Source organism: Brachycentrus maculatus, unplaced genomic scaffold (assembly GCF_059751285.1).
Source record: "Brachycentrus maculatus isolate JH-2025_06_01 unplaced genomic scaffold, ASM5975128v1 h1tg000039l, whole genome shotgun sequence".
Lineage (NCBI taxonomy): Eukaryota > Metazoa > Arthropoda > Insecta > Trichoptera > Brachycentridae > Brachycentrus > Brachycentrus maculatus.
The window spans coordinates 2,118,584-2,137,698 of NW_028280793.1; the positions used below are offsets into that span (position 1 = coordinate 2,118,584).

At 32.6% G+C, this 19,115-nt stretch overlaps 1 protein-coding gene across 1 annotated transcript; it reads left to right on the top strand.

Annotated features, from left to right (window-relative positions):
• Window positions 1–2,203: 2,203 nt before the first annotated feature.
• On the top strand, window positions 2,204–16,380 carry Tbc1d15-17 (TBC1 domain family member 15/17). Its single transcript, XM_088277151.1, has 9 exons — window positions 2,204–2,474; window positions 4,965–5,157; window positions 7,468–7,896; window positions 8,899–9,058; window positions 10,858–10,954; window positions 11,436–11,852; window positions 13,107–13,294; window positions 14,389–14,515; window positions 15,886–16,380. The coding sequence occupies exons 1-9, from the start codon at window positions 2,448–2,450 to the stop codon at window positions 16,195–16,197; spliced, it is 1,950 nt and encodes a 649-aa protein (XP_088133277.1). The 5' UTR covers window positions 2,204–2,447; the 3' UTR covers window positions 16,198–16,380.
• The last annotated feature ends 2,735 nt before the right edge of the window (window positions 16,381–19,115 follow it).

The following is a 19,115-nucleotide window of genomic DNA, read 5'->3' on the forward strand; positions in this document are numbered from 1 at the left end:
TTCATTTTTAATCTACTGACTAATAAATAATTTAATATGGCCAACTCACGTAAATGAAATGAACAATTATGAATGAATGAATGAACACTATCCTTATCTTATTTATTTTTTTACAAAAATGTTAATAAAATTAGTATATAACCACTCACCGAGATTTTTACGTCTACCGGTTTCGAGACGTACCCGTCTCTTCGTCAGGACAATCACTAACACAGCATGCAAACAATACTACCCTTCACCATAGCACCATTTACACACTCAAAATTACACAAAATGTCTAACACATGCGATTTTTGGTCGACCCGAAGACCAACATACACTATAGTTTTCAATACTCGTATATAAGTTGTATATAAGTTGATTCGATTACAGGTCTAATTTTATTGCACGTTTAACCTCGGCTCGTAACGCATGTCTGTATTGAAAACTACAGTGCATGTTGGTCTTCGGGTCGACCAAAAGTCGCATGTGTTAGACATTTTGTGTAGTTTTGAGCGTGTAAATGGTGCTATGATGGTGAAGGGTAGTATTGTTTGCATGCTGTGTTAGTGATTGTCCTGACGAAGAGACGGGTACGTCTCGAAACCGGTAGACGTAAAAATCTCGGTGAGTGGTTATATACTAATTTTATTAACATTTTTGTAAAAAAAAATAAGTAAAAATGACTAACCACAAAGTAAATTGCTTTAAATATTAATAATATTGAGAATACTATCCTTATCATTAATCGTTCACTTTATATTACTACTTTTGTAAACACGTTTTAGTGACTACCGGTTTCGGAATAATCATTACATCATCAGGTCATCAAAATAAAATTATTACGTTATAAAATAAACAATTTTGTTATTAACCACTATTTTATTGTTTTATTTTCAACACTTTTTCTCCAACCGATTTCGACAAGAACCTTGTCATCATCAGGGTTTAACATGTACTAATTCTATAACATTGAAATACTCATAGTTAGGTGAGTGGGCGGGTTTAACCCTTCCCTTACGATGCCAAAAACTTCCGCGCGCTCAGGTGATATGTATTCTGTGCACAGTATGAAAATGTGATATAAAACGGGAAAATGTAATTCCTCCTATATGTTGCTTTTATTGAGCATTGTTGAAGTTAAAATGAATCGTTTTTGTAATTTTAGCTCTGGTAAATACCTAAAACGAGAAAATTACATCGCAATTGCCGCCGAAGCTAGCGCGCAGCGATACGTCCCCCATGGACGACGACTCGTGGGCTACTCACAAGGATAGTAAAATCCAGTATTTTAATATAATTCATTAACATATTACGTATCTGTGATACGATATATTTTTAATTCGTTAAAAATGCGTTCGATGGCTATGCATCCTGAACGGACCCGAAACAAATGTGCCAGATTCGACAATTTTGACCAGGCAATCTGACGCTGTACCTAAAGCAAAGTACATAAACCTTCGACTTTTATAATTGTTTTGTCCAAAAATAACCAATGCATCTTATAATATTGCAGCGGAGCGCTCTTGAGGTAGTATTTAAAGAAAATGGCGCCATATAAATTATTCAAAAAAATCTTAGGAAATGCCTTGGACACACTTAAATGCCGTATCTGAATTATGGCGTCTTGTTTCTACGAATGACCTCCCCCCCCAATAAGATTTCTACATTTTAAACTAACTAACTAACCATCACGCCGCTTCCCCGCAGGGGTTGGCAGAGAGAATAGAACTTCACACCACTCGGTCTTTGCAAACGACTCTTCGACTCCTAACCTGACCGCTTTCAAGTATTTGGTGTACCTGATCGTGACAAGTTTTTCTCGGTCTTCCTCTGCTCCTTTTTCCAACTACATTCGCCTCATAAATTTGTTTTGCCGTTCTTTCCTCACTCATTCGTTCCACACGTCCAAACCATCTCAACACACCTTTCTTAATTTTATCGCTAATGCTTATTTGAAATATGTATTTTTTTAAATATTCAACTCTACGACATAACTCTACAAAATAAAAATAAAATACATTTTAATTACAGAAAAAAGGTAATTCCTGCCATCTGTATGACAATAGCCAAAGCTATTCATTAAAATTTTCTTTCGTTTGCAATTATTCAAGTAGTATTTAAATTGGACTCTACAGATTTTTATATTACCGACCGTCATAATAATATGAAAATCTATATCTTGCCAATAGATGGCATTACTACATGACTCTTATGACGCACCAAAATAGAATGTCATTACTGTCAATGAATGTCGTGTTTCTGTTTACTTCCCAATTTTGATCGTACCGTATTTTGATTTTGTAAAATTGAAGTTTCTTTCTCCGCAATAGTGTTTTTCGCGTGTTATAATTTGTTTCTTATAGCGCGTACAAAGTGTAACATTCAAATGAATTTGTATTGAGTACTATGTTTTTATTCCGGAAATATCTTGGATTCTTTTATAATTTATAAACAAATAATTTACAATGGATGAACCGCGTGATGGAGGAAGGGTAACGTATCAATTTCATATTTACTCATTCAAGTTTATGAAATAATGTTTGTTTGACCCATTATACTGTGTTGTTCATAAGTGTTTATTGTTTCGTAATGTGTATTCTAGTTTATAAACAAAATGCCTATCACCATGCTTACCCAACCTCCGATTACACAATCTGAACTCATCGCATTTCCAAAATCAGAACCAAAGATTTTTATTTGTTTTACGCGATAACGTCTTGCTTAATGCTATATTACTATATCATTATAAGTTTGAATGATTTTCTATTGCATCCAAACAATAACCTTTTTGTTTTAAATTTTAATAACCTCTAGACTTTGAAAGTTAAGGAATAAGGATGTACGGATATATTTCAATTTGAATAACCTCTAGAGTTATGAATGTAAAGGGAATGAGGATGAACGGACTTTTCACTCACTCCTTTCAAGAACGTCATAAATCAAAAAACTTGATTTTTCAGGATAATGTTTTTAAAGTTTAAAAATATAACACTGTATTATTAAAAAATATCAAGCCACTTATTGAACTTTTTACTGTGCAACAGATCTTTTTAGGTAAAACCTGAAGGTTTTTTATCCATTTGAAAAATATTAAGCATATTTAAAAAAATAATTATACAATACCTTTTCTTCAAAATGCAAAAACAACACTTTCTGCCCTGTAGCGGGTAAATATTAAGTTAAAAATATCCCTCTTTTGCTGGGATAAAGTACATTTTCTGGCCATTCCGAAAACATGCACAACTTTTTGATTTATGACGTTCTTGAAAAGAGTGAGCGATTTCTATTATTTCGCTACTGTACTGTGCCTTCTGTAAGGGTAATTAACCATATTTTAGTTTGATACCTTATTAACTATTTTATCTTGTTCTACTCATTTTAGACAAATATTAAGGGCTAGTGTTTTTATTGTTCTTCTTTAAATTTAACGAATTAAGCATAGTTCCACTCTCTACACCATGGAAATTATTATTTGCTCGCTATCATTTAACGATTTACTATTTTCAATACTGTGTATGGAAATTATTTAAGTTGATATCACACATTTAATTAAAAGTTAAGTGACAATATTTAATAAAATGTAAAATATGTATGAATAATACTAAAATTGAATTAATGCCTATAATTTAATTAATTGTTTGTGGGAAACACTTAAAAGCGTCTTTTACATACTGTTGGTAGAGAATGGGAGACGCTTATAAGCGTTCTATTTGCTTACTTTTGGTAGAGCGCGAGAGAACATTTTACGGATTGGAATTGGGTTTGCGGTTACTTTTGATTAGGTTGTGATTAGTATACAACCCTAATTAGTTACTAATTAGGGTCGGGGTTGATAAAAAAACCGCCCGACAACAATGTATTAAATCGTTAACTAATTATTATAATAATTATATATTGTGATACATGGTTCAATACAATTCAACATCATTATCAAACGCCATGATTGTGATAGTGGCTTTTACCAAGTTAATGTGAAATTTAAAAATGGTAAGATATCACTACAAAGTGACTGCCGAATAAAATGATTAAGATTACTAAGAATCGGTTGATTTCAACTTTACCACTCTACTGTATTACTTTTCATTGTTATCTGTTTATCTAATACTGATAGTATTTTCAAGAAATAAAAAATACTAGCTACAAAAAAATGCAATGTATACTAGCATGATCAATTATATAGGAGTGTATATCGGCGGCCCCTACGTAAATTACTCTATCTGCAAATCTGTTACTATAAAGGAGAGAGCTTAAAAGATTTTTTCAGCGTGTTTTTTTATTATTAATTAACGGTTTTATCTGAAATTCTAAACTTGTATTATACATTCAAAAATACAATAAAATAATGTATTAAATCATTTTAATACTTTATGCCTTGTCAAAATTAAGTATTTACCGTTTTAGGAGTTCAGTTCATTTCAAAAATTTGATGTCGATAGTGTCTTATATGCCTGAAAACTAGGCGTGATTTATTTTATATATATTTTGTTTGTTTGTTTATATTATAGATAAGTCAGTTGACACCATACACCAAATATCTCAAAATTGACAAAAATGTAGCTACAACTCTTACGTAGGGCACGTCGAAATGTAGTCAGTTCTCTCAATTTAAACAACAACAAAAAAATTGAGAAATGAACAAAAATTTCATTTAGAATAAAATGTTTGTGTTGTAATTTAATATATTTACATATTAATTTTTTATATATAAACTGAAACTCGGATATAGTGTCAAGACTGAGAGACATAGTAAACGAGTAATGTGAAATTGTCGCCTCATTCATTTAGCTCATTTATAATAAAGTAATCAAACCCTCCGGTACAGCGGTATTCCGGATTCTTCTACATCTTTAATAAGAGTCTTCTTGATTACTTTTTTATTTATGTTTTTAATGTATAAGCTTTAAATGTTAGTTTGCAATGTACATATGAATTATTATTGAATAAATTTAATTATTGTTTTTTTTTGTTATTTTTTTTTCCAGGAGCTGTTCCTCCAAGAAGGCGTCCTACTGAAGATAGCCTCAGAGAACCATATGACTGATGTGAACGCCAGCGGATGCCTTTCCATTGTGCAGTATCCGGAATACAAAATTTTGGTGGAATGGCGGCCTAATGATCTCATCATGATAGAGGCAGATGCCCAAGACGCTGATTGGGCTGTAGTCGACTCCATTGGTAATAATTCACCCATAAGCAGGGTTTTTTTTTCTATGTAAGCGTTGGAACGGCGTTCCGATACCTTTTCTCACGGATAATTTCATTTTTAAAAATCAATAAGACGAAACAATGTTTGCGTTTACATAATTGCAATTTTTATTTATATAATTCATCAAGATTATTAAATATGGTATTGTAATGAATATTTAAATGACATTGGAATATATTTTTTTTAGTAAAAAGCTTGACATGAAGTGAGTTCTGGGACCTTATTTGTTTAATATAAAACTAATACAAACATAGTAGTATGTCGATCACTAAATGGAAAGGAACCACATCTCCACCTTGGTCATATTGCATCTTTGAATCTATAAAACACAATGGAAGATATTACTTTTTAGCAATAAGCCCGCCAATGTACTTTTTTTTTAATAAATGTTTTAAAATTCCGTTTAACCTACCTACACATACAAGCGTTTTTTCCGCGCTAACGCGTATTGCGTACGTGCACTAAGAACGGAAAGGTATTTCTATCCGTTTAGCCGATTGATTCTTAAGTATGTGAAGGATATTTTTATATTCTGCGCCTCGCCTCATTTCAAATTCAGAAATGAAGGAATTACATATTTAATGTTTTTATATGAATATTATGTACCAATCTCTTTGTTAAAATCTTAACTATAAGTACATAATTATTACAGTCTTCGAGATAGAATAAGAAATGCCAGGATCAGGGAAATATGCGAGATCGAAGATGTCGTTAGGTGGGGAAGGCAACGAAGGCGACAATGGTATGCGCATGTGAGGAGAATGGAACCATCCAGACTCCCCCACATCGTACTGTACGGCCAACCCCATGGTAGACGACTCCCAGGCAGACCTCCAAAGAGATGGGTCGATATTGGGAATCGACATCGCAGGAGGCTAATCCCTCTTAAAAAACAGGCCGCAAGGCTTACAATAAGAAGAAGAATAAGAAGAAGAAGACATAATTATCAGTTCCCGTCGCCAGCGGTCCGCAGGCGTAAAAAAAACCTTTCCTTAGTGTGTTATCCTTTTAACTGCGTTAACTTTGTTCCTAAGAGACGCGCCGTTTTTTAAATGATTACTTTTATCATGTATTTAGATAAGAAAGGATTCATTTTCCTAAACAAAAACGTTCAATGGGATTCATTGTGCCTTTTTGGTACTCTATAATACACTTGTGTCACATTATTCTTGAAATATATCGTAATATAAACAAATAAGATCGTAACATAAATAAATCAAAGAACGCATCGTGTGTCACTCTTACCCACTGGCGATGCGTAGCGTCGAGAGTGAGACAGATATAGGGCATGATTATGGCGCGGACCAATTACTGACTGCAAGAAAAATCGGGGATCAGTTCTTTTATTTATCCTTGTGATGTTACAAATTATTAGTCAGATATTTCAACAGATGTCATAAGGCCAAAGATTGACTATTATTTTATCCAAAGTTCCACACCATGAAAAAATCCCTCTTAGTTGAACTGAGGTTCGAAACTTGGAGCAATGTAAAAACACAAACGCTTATGTCAGCCGCGTACGGGGCATGTTTTGTTAAAACACATACGGTTATGCGAGCTGCGTGGATGCGGTTAACGTGTTTCCGGTTATGGACCTCAGAGTCTTCATTTCTGAAGTTTTTACTGTTAACCTTTTAAACGCGTTAACTTTGTTCCTAAGAGACGCTCGTGCGCGGCTGTATTTCGCCGTTTTTTAAATTATTACTTTTATCATGTATTTAGTTATGAAACGATTTATTTTCCTAAACAAAAACGTTCAATGGGATTCATTGTGCCTTTTTGGTACTCTAAAATACACGTGTGTCACATTATTCTTGAAATATATCGTAATATAAACAAATTAGATCGTAACATAAATAAATCAAAACACGCATCGTGTGTCACTCTTACCCACTGGCGATGCGTAGCGTCGAGAGTGAGACAGATATAGGGCATGATTATGGCGCGGACTAATTACCGACCGCAAGAAAAATCAGGGATCTGTTGTTTTATTTATCCTTGTGATGTTACAAATTATTAGTCAGATATTTCAACAGATGTCATAAGGCCAAGGATTGACGTGTTATTTTATCCAAAGTTCCACACCATGAAAAAATCCCTCCAAGTTGAACTGAGGTTCGAAACTTGGAGCAAAGTGAAAACACAAACGCTTATGTCAGCCGCGTATGGGGCATGTCTTGTAAAAACACAAACGGTTATGCGAGCCGCGTGGATCCGGTTAAACACACATTATTTTTTAAATTTGGAAAGACAATCTTAATGTTTTTAAATTGTTCCAGGTCGCAGATCGCGAACTCTAAGTGGAGGGTTAATCAATGATCCGCAGATCAACTCACGCATAATAAAATTCTGCTTAGACGACATACAAAGTTTCAGACTCACGAGTAAAAACCACCAAATCACTTTGACTAAAAAGGTCGGAAACGAGTCTTGCACGTTTTTCTTCCCTTATGCGAACGCGGACACGTTTGCCCAACATTTGAAATCCCACTGCAAGACGGTGAAACATCGTTACGATAAAAATACCTATCTGGTAGTCGAACCGAATGCCGAAATGCAAGTTATCAACAAGTCATTCAACGAATTGGACTTGTTTCAAGACCACAGCGCTTACGTGGCTTGGAATTCTGTCGGCAACATTGTAAATAATCTGAAGCAGAGACCGTACGAAACAGCGCTCGAGGCATTCGCAAAACTCTCCGACATAGGTTAGTTGGAAGAAAATTATCTTTTTTTTATTGTAACTGCAGACAGTTGGTAGAATTCCATATTGAATTGTTGGGTAATGTATCCAAAATTAAACAAGGTTTATTTGGTTGAATTCTACATTTATTTATGTATTGTTAATACGTAATACGTTTCGTCTTCATAGGACATTATCAAACACTCTATGTCCTAAGAAGACAAAACGCGTCACGTATTAACATATACATAAATAAATGTAGAATTCAACCAAATAAACCTTGTTTAATTTTGGATATATTGCCCAATAATTATGTTTTCTCAACTTTCATCTTATACAGATTCACTTTATAAAATAAAACTACTTTGTTTTTAACTACTATTTATTGGTATTATTTTTTGACATCTCATCAAAGATGAAGAAGAATATGGAAGTCTGGGCATTTACAGGGCTGACGACCGTCATAGGCTGGTTTAAGTGATCACCTTACACACGTGTAACATTCACCAATTCTACCCATTATTGATAACCACGCTACTCGGCTGTCCAAACTCAAAACACAGTAAGGGACTTTTTTTTTTTTGACGTTTTTTTTGCACTTTTGGACTTCTACTAAGTCCAAAAAAAAAAAAAAAAACGTACAACAAAAAAAAGTTACTTACTGAGTTTTAAGTTTGGACAGCCGTACTTAAGTTCTAAATATTTTTTGGAGATAATTTTGGAGATTTTGTGAAGAAGTATTTGGACACACTCAAAATGTTGTAACTATTTATTGGTACTTTTCTCCAACCAGTTTTGACAAGAACCTTTTCATTATCAGGGTTAAACATGTACATATTTAACCCTGATGATGACAACATTCTTGTCGAAACCTGTTAGAGAAAAATACCACTAAAAAGTGTTTAAAAACAAAGTAGTTTTATTTTACAAAATTTATAAAATCTGCTACAAAATATCTGCGAAAAACATTAATGAAATTATATAGATTTACTGTAGTTTTTTTTAATAATTTTCATTTATTTCCCAGTGTATCCCGTCCCTGAATATGTAGCTGAAATAGCGCCATCTTTACCAAATAACGCATCAAATAATAGTGATGACAGCGTACAAAACAACTCCAATAATACTGATGAATATGAAGTTGTGAATAAAGTTGCTGTTCTCCCACCACGTCCAAACATCCCTAGGTATTTATATATTAAATATTAAAATCAAACACTGATTTTTAGTCTACTAATTTTATTTTTTATTTTTATTTGGGTTAACAGCAACACATGTAAAACAAAAGATTAAAAGATATATATTAAACAAGCCAATTACAGTTAACCACAGAAACATAAAGATTAGTACAAAATATTTAGTGTAGATCTAGCAAATGAATGAGTGTCTGTGTGTGTGTGTGTGTGTGTTTGTGTGATGTTGATTCTAGTAAGGACATACATACAATGCAGAGAAGCATAGTTTTTATAGATCCTGAGAGAACAATATGCTCACTATTCGACTTTTCAACACAGATTTTCCGCAATTGAACATGTCAACTTGGCTAAAACACTATTATTAAAAACATATAAAAATAAAAAGAAAATTTTGCGAAGATTAAATCGAGGGTCCTTAGAGTGAGGCCCCATTAGTATGTGTTGCGTCGTCGCAGCGTCGACCCTATAACTTTACGCCTTCTTAATTCCATTCCTAAATCCGATAATCTGGAGCTTTTGAGCTTCAGATTCTGATCACCTTGCAATCACATGATTAATAATCAAATTAACACCGCGTCAACCCTATGCGGTGGACTCTGCGACAACGCAACACAGCGCATCACAGTAATGGGGCGTCACCCTTATATAGCTATACAATCCTTGGTATAAGTAATAGTTAGTCTTATCATGTGCTGTAATAATCATGTAATAATAATGTGGGGGGGAGTCAAATAAATATGAGTGACGTTTTTCACTGTAATATTTATTCAATATTACCCTGGACTGGTATCTGAAGCGGAGGGCTGATCACCTTTCCTTCGTGTGTTAATGATCAAGATAATACTGCATTTATATGATGCAGTGCCCTATGCACCATTGGGGTGCGGATAAGGGTGTGAAGAAGAAAGAGAATAATAATTATGGGAGAAAACAATACTTAAGGGTAGGCCAAGTGTTCAATAGGTAATCGAGAATGAAGGTACTTTTATTCATTTTCGGGGAAAAGAAAAATCTATTGACATAGCATTGTGAGACGATTAATTCATTAATCCCTAGGTATGATTAACTATTGCAAAAATTACATATTACTTATTCAGGTGATGTATGTCAATTTTGTATACTTTTACAAGCCGTACCTTTAATTTGTCTCCCTCTGTAGCTACCGCCTACGAGGTTCCGGGTTCAATTCCCCGATGGGTCAAAATATATATGTATTACTGATATTTATTTAGAAGTACCCCTAAATGATATCTGCAGTGCAAATCTGATCACTTTGCTTTCAGTAGAAGAGAGTTAATGGTAATGTCGAAAGTGCATCGACCGATGCAGTGCCCTTTGTACCATTTGATGTAAATTAGGGTCAGAAGATACAATAGAACAAGTTTGTTTAGTTCTCTATAAGCAGTTATGCCCTCTATAAACATATGTACCAATTAACCCTTACTGGTCCAATATTGAATCTCATTCGACATCGATTTTTTTCCTCTTAGGTCCCATGTCGGATGTTATTCGTCATTTATTTCATCATTAGTATCATTTATTTAATTCGAAGCTTACATTTTTGTCACTCGTATCTATTACAACAGTATGTGGAGCAGAGGACAAAATATTTTTTCCAGTTGGAATATAACCTTCTACCTACATTTTTTTTTTAGTTTTGGGGGACCAGAAAGGGTTAATGCTTTAATTTAAATTAGTGTATATTACTAATAAAACATTTAACATATTTTGTACTGATATATGTAGAGTATGGAAAATCGGGATGCACTAAATATGAATTCATTTTACAGGGGATCACCTTTAAATGAGAGCCAATGGGAATCTCTACAAGATCCTGAGGGAAGAATTCATGAAGTAGAAGCCGTTAAACATGTTATATTCAGAGGGGTGAGATTCAAAAATATTTATCAATATAAATTGGATGATTTTAGATGTTATGACAAAAAATGCCAAGTACAAATGCAGTTTGTATATTTATTTATATATTTTGCGTTGTCGTTCATATTATAAAGCGGTCGGTTAATATGGTGATCCCTGATACATCACAATTTTAATAGTAACAAAATTCTTATATTATCACGAGAAATGTCTCTGTATGAAATGCCCTAGTATGTCAAAATTATCCCAAGAGATGTCTACACTTTCCAAAATTTACTCTTTCACAAAGATTTGACCTTTGCTAGTAAAATGAGTAGGAGAGTCATGTTATTTTTAGACTAGTGTAAGGCCCCTATTTTTTTTTGCTATTTGCAATGCTTTTCTATGAATATAACCACTGAAGTACTGAGGAACTACGAGAGAATTATGTTTTCAATTTATGGACAAAGATTTGTGAAGGAATAATGGATCTGTGTTTTTGTTTTTCCAGGGAGTCCTTCCAACGCTACGGCACGAAGTGTGGAAATACTTATTGAACTATTACCCGTGGAATATGACTCACGTCGAACGCATTATCCTCCAAAAACAAAAAGTTCAAGAGTACTATACAATGAAGCAACAATGGAAGTCATTAACTCCCGCACAAGAATCCAGATTCACCGATTTCCATGAAAGGAAAAGTCTCGTCGAAAAGGATGTGAATCGCACAGACAGGACCAATCCGTATTTCGCCGGAGAAAATAATCCCAACCTCACTACTCTGTTTGATATACTAATGACCTACGTAATGTACAACTTTGATTTAGGATATGTACAAGGCATGAGCGACTTGCTCTCACCTATTTTGTATTTAATGGACAACGAAGTGGATGCCTTTTGGTGTTTTGTGGGATTTATGGATAAAGTTGTAAGTAATTTATTTTGTAATTGTAACCATTATTCTTGACCATTAAAATGAACTGCGTGTGTATCATTCCTGTTGGACAAATGACACTGTACTTTCTGATATTTTACCATAGATGTACCTGAACATATCGCTCACTCCTTTCAAGAATGTCATAAATCAAAAAACTTTATTTTTCAGGAGAACGTTTTTAAAGTTTTAAAATATAATACAATATATCAAAAATAAATATCAATCCACGTATCGAACTTTTTACTGTGCAACAGATCTTATTACGTAAAACCTGAAGGTTTTTTCTCCATTTGAAAAATATTTAGTTTATCTAAAAAAATAATTAAACGATACCTTTTCTTCAAAATGCAAAAACAACACTTTCTGCCCTGTAGTGGGTAAATATTAAGTGAAAAATATGCCTCTTTTGCTGGGATATAGTACATTTTCTGGGCATTCCGAGGACATGCACAACTGAAAATTGACAATTTTTGATTTATGACATTCTTGAAAGGAGTGAGCGAAATGACACTGTATTTTCTGATATTTTACCATAGATGTACCTGAACATATGGGATACAGCTTGTTGCATTTGTATGGGTTAATCTTTCCGGGAATGTGGAAGTAAATGAACGCCGGTGTGAATTTTCCTTAAAGGAGTATCGACGTTAATGAACGTCGAAGTCCGTCTGTCAGTTATTATGATGTGACTTGTATAGCAATGACATCTGTGTATATTTGTGTGTAATTTAGTCATAATTGTAAAATATTTCAAAGAGGTGTTGTTTTTTTTTCTTGAATTATTTTAACATAACTACTATCTTCATAATACATCGATTTAATGGAAAAAATATTTTTCATGTAAAAAGAACCCACTCCCCAGAAAAAGTCAGACATCAATATTTGTACTCCCGGAAAGGTTAATTTTATGCCACTAAGAACGGGTATTTTTATGCCTGCGGATTGCTGGTGACAGTATTTGATAATTGTGTACATATAGTTAAGACCTTAACAAAAAGATTGGTACATAATATGTATTCATATAAAAATATTAAATATGTTATTTCTACATTTCTGACATTAAATTGAGGCCGGCGCAGAAGGTAAAAATACTCTTTCCGTCCTTAAGCATCACTCTTCCGAACGGGTAGAAATACCTTTCCCGTCCATAGTGTGTTACTATAGAATAACACTTCAATTATAAGTGGATATTTTTCTACAGTGGTATTTCTGAATGTACATATGTTTTTTTTATTGGATTTGCAGCAACATAATTTTGAAATTGACCAAGCCGGCATGAAGTACCAGCTGCAGAGCCTTTACCAGCTACTCACCTTCACTAACCCGGATTTAGCAAATTACCTCACCCAGCACGATTCCGGGAATATGTACTTCTGCTTCAGGTGGTTGCTGGTCCTCTTCAAGAGAGAGTTTACACTTTCGGATATCATGAGGTATACAGAACACTCCCGTACCTATATTATTCCGGCAGTCTTTTAGCTAATTTTTAAATCATAGATTAGTTAGAAATTTCGCTTAACATGCCTTTGCTCTTGTGGGCCTAGTGACATATCGCTGATTAAATCCCAAAGGGCTACAACGCAAAAAATAAATTAAACTCTTTATTCAAGAATGGTATCTAAATTGTCAACATTTTCATATTCGAAAAAGACACCCATGATTCTAGCATTAGAAATATCCATTTCTAACGCTAGAATCATGGGTGTCTTTCGAATTGTAACCCTTTCCACTCTGACCATTTTTTCTCATAACTGATCAGCTACTCTAGTAACAAAAAATTCGACATTTTTCTACCATTAAAATAAATATTTTGGTTCCCTAATTTTGGGACACTCTGTCTGGCAATTCGTATGACCATGTTAATTAAGATTAACTGTATTTATCTGAAATATTTTTTGGTAGAATATACTTGGGTGATAGAGAAATCAGTGATTAATGATACACCTGCGCCGGGCCAGACATTGTGGCCCACGGAGCTGCCTACTAGAATCATACGGGCCAGAATGTCTGGCCTACAGAGTGGTAAGAGTTAAAATGATGACAATTTAGATATCATTTTTGGAATAAATAGTTTAATTTTTTTTTGCTTTGTGGCCCCTAACAGTTTGAAACATTGATGACAAAAAATTTGGATAATTTATACAGTGTCATTTTTATAAAATACCAACTCAAGGATGCTTCACTGATTTAATTAGGAAAAAGGAGATTGTGGAAATGATTTAGCAAATAAATTCGATTTTTTTAGATGAATGTGTGGGAATATACAATCGAAGGAACAATAGTAGTCATCTGTGAATCAAGCAATAGTTAAAATGCTTAACATTTTTCATATCAAATTCGGCACCAATGAAAATCATGGAGTAGTCAGTAATTTTTTCTGATATGTAATTATTTCACATTTTTGTAATCATTTACTCTTTTTAAAAGATGATTTTATAATGCACAATAATTTGCTTACTATAACTGAAAGTTCACTAAAACCATAAATCAGTGTACGTATTTGATTTCTTGATAAATTATATTCCAGACTTTGGGAAGTTTTCTGGACCGGACTACCTTGTGCCAATTTCCACCTTCTCATATCGATCGCCATCCTTGACACTGAACAGGACATCTTGATGGGTCGCGGGTACGGATTTACGGAGATCTTGAAGGTAACTATCTCTATCAATATTCACACTGAATGCCTTACTTAGGCTCTCCTTGGTAAATGAGGAGACAGCATCTCAACCTTGATAATGTAATACAGTACGCTTCTGATTTTCCGGGGTCGGGTCAACTGGGAAGCGGATTATCTGGGACATTGAGTTATTGAAAAAAATATATAAAAACAAAAATATTTCACAATAGTACTTATAATGTCAAAACATGTGTTGGCAAACATAAGGCTGAACACATTTCGCTCACTCCTTTCAACAACGTCATATATCGAAAAACTTGATTTTTCAGGAGATCGTTTTTAAAGTTTAAAAATATAATAAAATGTTTTAAAAATAAATACCAAGCCACTAAATGAACTTTTTACTGTGCAACAGATCTTTTTAGGTAAAACCTGAATGTTTTTTCTCCATTTGAAAAATATTAAGTTTATTTTAAAAATAATTAAACAAAACCTTTTCTTCAAAATGCCTCTTTCTGCCCTGTAGCGGGTAAATATTAAGTTAAAAATATGCCACTCTTTCTGGGATATAGTACGTTTTCTGGGCATTCCGAAAACATGCACAACTGAAAATTGGCATCTTTTGATATATGACGTTGAAAGGACTGAGCGATTTGTTATCCGCAGTGATAGAATAATAGTATCTCGCTTACACATCATGTTTATGGCTAAAAATATTTGTGAAATACCTTGAATAAACTTTTATTTTATTTCTTAGTCATCATTTTAATTGCGATAAAAAAATTTCAGCTTTATCGGTGTGATTATTTATTTGAAAGATCCACTGTTTTGGTATTAGAGTACAGACTCACTGATGCGGATCTTCTAAATGATCGGATCTTACCCACCCTAATCCAAACAATACTTTTCGGTAGCGTACTTTAAAAAAAGACATTTTCAATTCCAACATATCCTTTTTTAGGTTAGTGGTCTCTCGTCATGTCATGTTATCAACATGTGCATCTTACTAAGCAACTAGGTATACATAAGTGCATATAGAGCAGTTTTAAATCTCTCTTTGCATACATTTTTTTTGTATCAACTGGGAAATCGATTACATATATGGGATTTTTTTCACCATCCATCCTAAAAAATCGAGTGTGCTGTATTAATAATAAATAAAATGATTTTTTTCTATTTTAAAAGCATTGTTTACTTTGTAAAATGGTAATATAATACTCTCTTCATCATTCATCATTTACTTTATATAATACCACTTAAAAACACTACTCCATGAAACTGGTAGTCATGAAGTTGTGTTTTTAAGTGGTATTACACAAAGTGAACGATGAATAATAAGGAGAGTGTTATGAATATTATTATTTGTCATAAAGACGGATCTTAATGGTGGTTTGAAATTTCCAGCATGTCAATGATCTCTCGATGCAAATAGAACTGAAATACGTTCTGAGCAAAGCAGAGGGAATTTATCACCAAGTAATCGCATCATCGCAGCTCACCGACCCTATAAAGATTATTTTGGGCATAGAACCATTGAAAATGGCCAATTCAGACAGTGAAGATGAAGACATCCAGGTATCGGGCAAAACAGGAAATAATGTCAACGCTAACTCTAAAAAACAAGAAGGAGAAGAACTGTTTACTAATGGTATCTCATTACAAGCGGACAAAGAGGAAGTCGCGTACCAAAAATCAATTGATATGAATTATTTGTAGCCTGTGACTTGCCTAGTAAAAATAAAGTTTTTTAGTTTATAAACAATATTATTTATTAAGTCACAATAAAATAAACACATTCAATGTTTTATTAAAAGATGAATGTTGTAATGTGATAACCGAAGTAATATTATATGTATATAAAAGAAACACAGACAAATATATTATGTATAAATTGGGAGATTCTGTGGCGTTTTTTTTTTGTCGTTTTAGTTTTTTACAACGTAATGTACATATTTTTTTTACGTATATATTCTGAATATACTAAATCATAATTTCTGAGTGAGAACATCTTATCTTTCTTCTTAATGACTTATTTACAACTTTCGTACACATTCATAATATATATGTGCATTCGAGATTGCTTTAGAAAAATCCATGACAATGTCGGAAATAAAAACAAAGTTTTTTTTTTTCTAAAAAAAATCCTTGTTTTTAATAATATATAAACACACAGTAACAACTTGCATGCACATCGAATATGTATTTTAATAAATAGTTTTAAAAAATGATTATTATTTTTATAATTGATTGTATAATAGTAATGCTTTATATTTCAAATACTTCTCGTTTGGTTAACATGTCAATTTTAATGTTAATAAACAATAAAAATTAGTTATAAATTGGCAGCTTTGGGAATGCTTATATTGCAAAAGGCCTATTTGAAAAAAATACTGAGTATGGTATTTTTAATTATCTGTCTGAATTAAATACATACAAATTGTACACATACAATGTATGGGCATCCTTTAATTAATCTTATTAATCGGTCTTTTAGAATCACAGACAATTTTCTGTACCTACATATGTAATAAAAACATGTCCTATTTTAAATCATTTTTAAAAATATATATCGGATAATTGCATAAGTTTGCGCCTGATCTTAAAATAGATTTCCGTACGTAAGATTTGGATAAGTTTTATTCATCAATCATATAGTTTTTTTTCCTCTACTATTGTTCCCAACCTTTAAAAAGCTTATGAATGAATTTTTTTGGACAAATACTATTCATTTATTTTTTGGATTTGTAAAGTTTTTATTTTAGTTTTTATTTTGTTTAAAATGTATAGTATTTGTGTTATTATTATATAATATATTACATATACTTTAATTTTATAGTATTTTCATGAGCATAATCATATAAAATGCGACTCATTATTCAAAATATTTTTTGAATTATGGTAGAGTGGGGTCGAACCCAGAAACCCTGACTCGGAGTCCGCGACACTAGATACAGGACCACAATCACCGTGATCAAAACCACGACTATTAATAATGATCAGTTTTGTTCTTTATTATCAATAATCGTTATTTTATTTATTATTTCGGCATTCAGTTTGTAGTAAGACATGATTAAATTTTAAATAAAGACTAGTTTATTACCACTTTTGTATGTATTATATTTCAATGATTAAAGAAAACACTTGTTTTATACCACTTGAGTTTTATTAAAGACTACATGTTTCAGAAGTTAAACTTCCATCATTCAGGTCTGTATAATAACTGATTATTATACAGACCTGAATGATGGAAGTTTAACTTTCGAAACATGTAGTCTTTAATAAAACTCAAGTGGTATAAAACAAGTGTTTTCTTTAATCATTGTAACATGTCTTACCACAAAGTTAATGCCGAAACAATACATAAAATATGTATTATATTTGTTTTTTAATGACTAGTTTCGGAAGGTAAAGATACAGGTTTAAATATAAACTTTAAAATATTACAACATTTTGAGTGTGTCCAAATACTTGTTCACAAAATCTGGATTATCTCCAATTACAGGAGTTATTTTCATATTATTTTTTGACATCTCATCAAAGATGAAGAAGAATATGGAAGTCTGGGTATTTACGGGGCTTACGACCGTCATAGGCTGGTTTAAGTGATCACTTTACACACATGTAACATTCACCAATTCTACCCATTATTGACAACCACACTACTCAAATTCTTGGAAGTTCTATATATATGAACCAATTTAGAAACCTTGTTCATGAATCACTAAAACTTCACTAGAGACATCTATTGGTGAGATCTCACCAATAGATGTCTCTAGTGAAGTTTTAGTGATTCATGAACAAGGTTTCTAAATTGGTTCATATATATAGAACTTCCAAGAATTTGAGTAGTGTGGTTGTCAATAATGGGTAGAATTGGTGAATGTTACACGTGTGTAAAGTGATCACTTAAACCAGCCTATGACGGTCGTAAGCCCCGTAAATACCCAGACTTCCATATTCTTCTTCATCTTTGATGAGATGTCAAAAAATAATATTTAAAATATTATTTTAAAGTTTATATTTTGTAAATGGAAGTATCTGTAGCTTCCGAAATAAGTCAGTAAAATATAAATATAATACTCAAGTGGTAATAAACAAGTGTCTTTATTTACTATTTAATCAATAATCGTGGTCTTGTTACATTTATTCACTCTTATTGGTCCAAAAAAAATTTTTTTTCATGGTGTATAAGGAGAGAAATTGTAAAAGATACGTGGTTCACCTTGTTCCTTCCAGTCAAAAAAATGTGTTATTGAGCTTGAAAGAGAATCCAAGCTTTGCAGATGGCAAAATTCGGATGTATTTTTAATATTCACCTCTTAGCAGACTTCTCAGTGATTACTTTTCATACATTGAGTCCGCTGAGGCACTCCAAATGTCATCATCGATAATGAAACACTGCCTAGAGCAGGGTCGATTGTACATCTCAAAAACTAATTTTAAATTTTCAAACTTCATTTAAACTATTCAGAGAGTAGGAACATAATTCAAATCAACAATCTAAATTTTATTTTGTGTTTTTCCAATTTCTACTCCTTTTTTTATTTTAAAAGCATCAAAGTAATTGCAAAGGTAGGTACCTTAATAAAAAAATGTAAATTGTCAATATTTTCATTGATTTTACATAATTTATT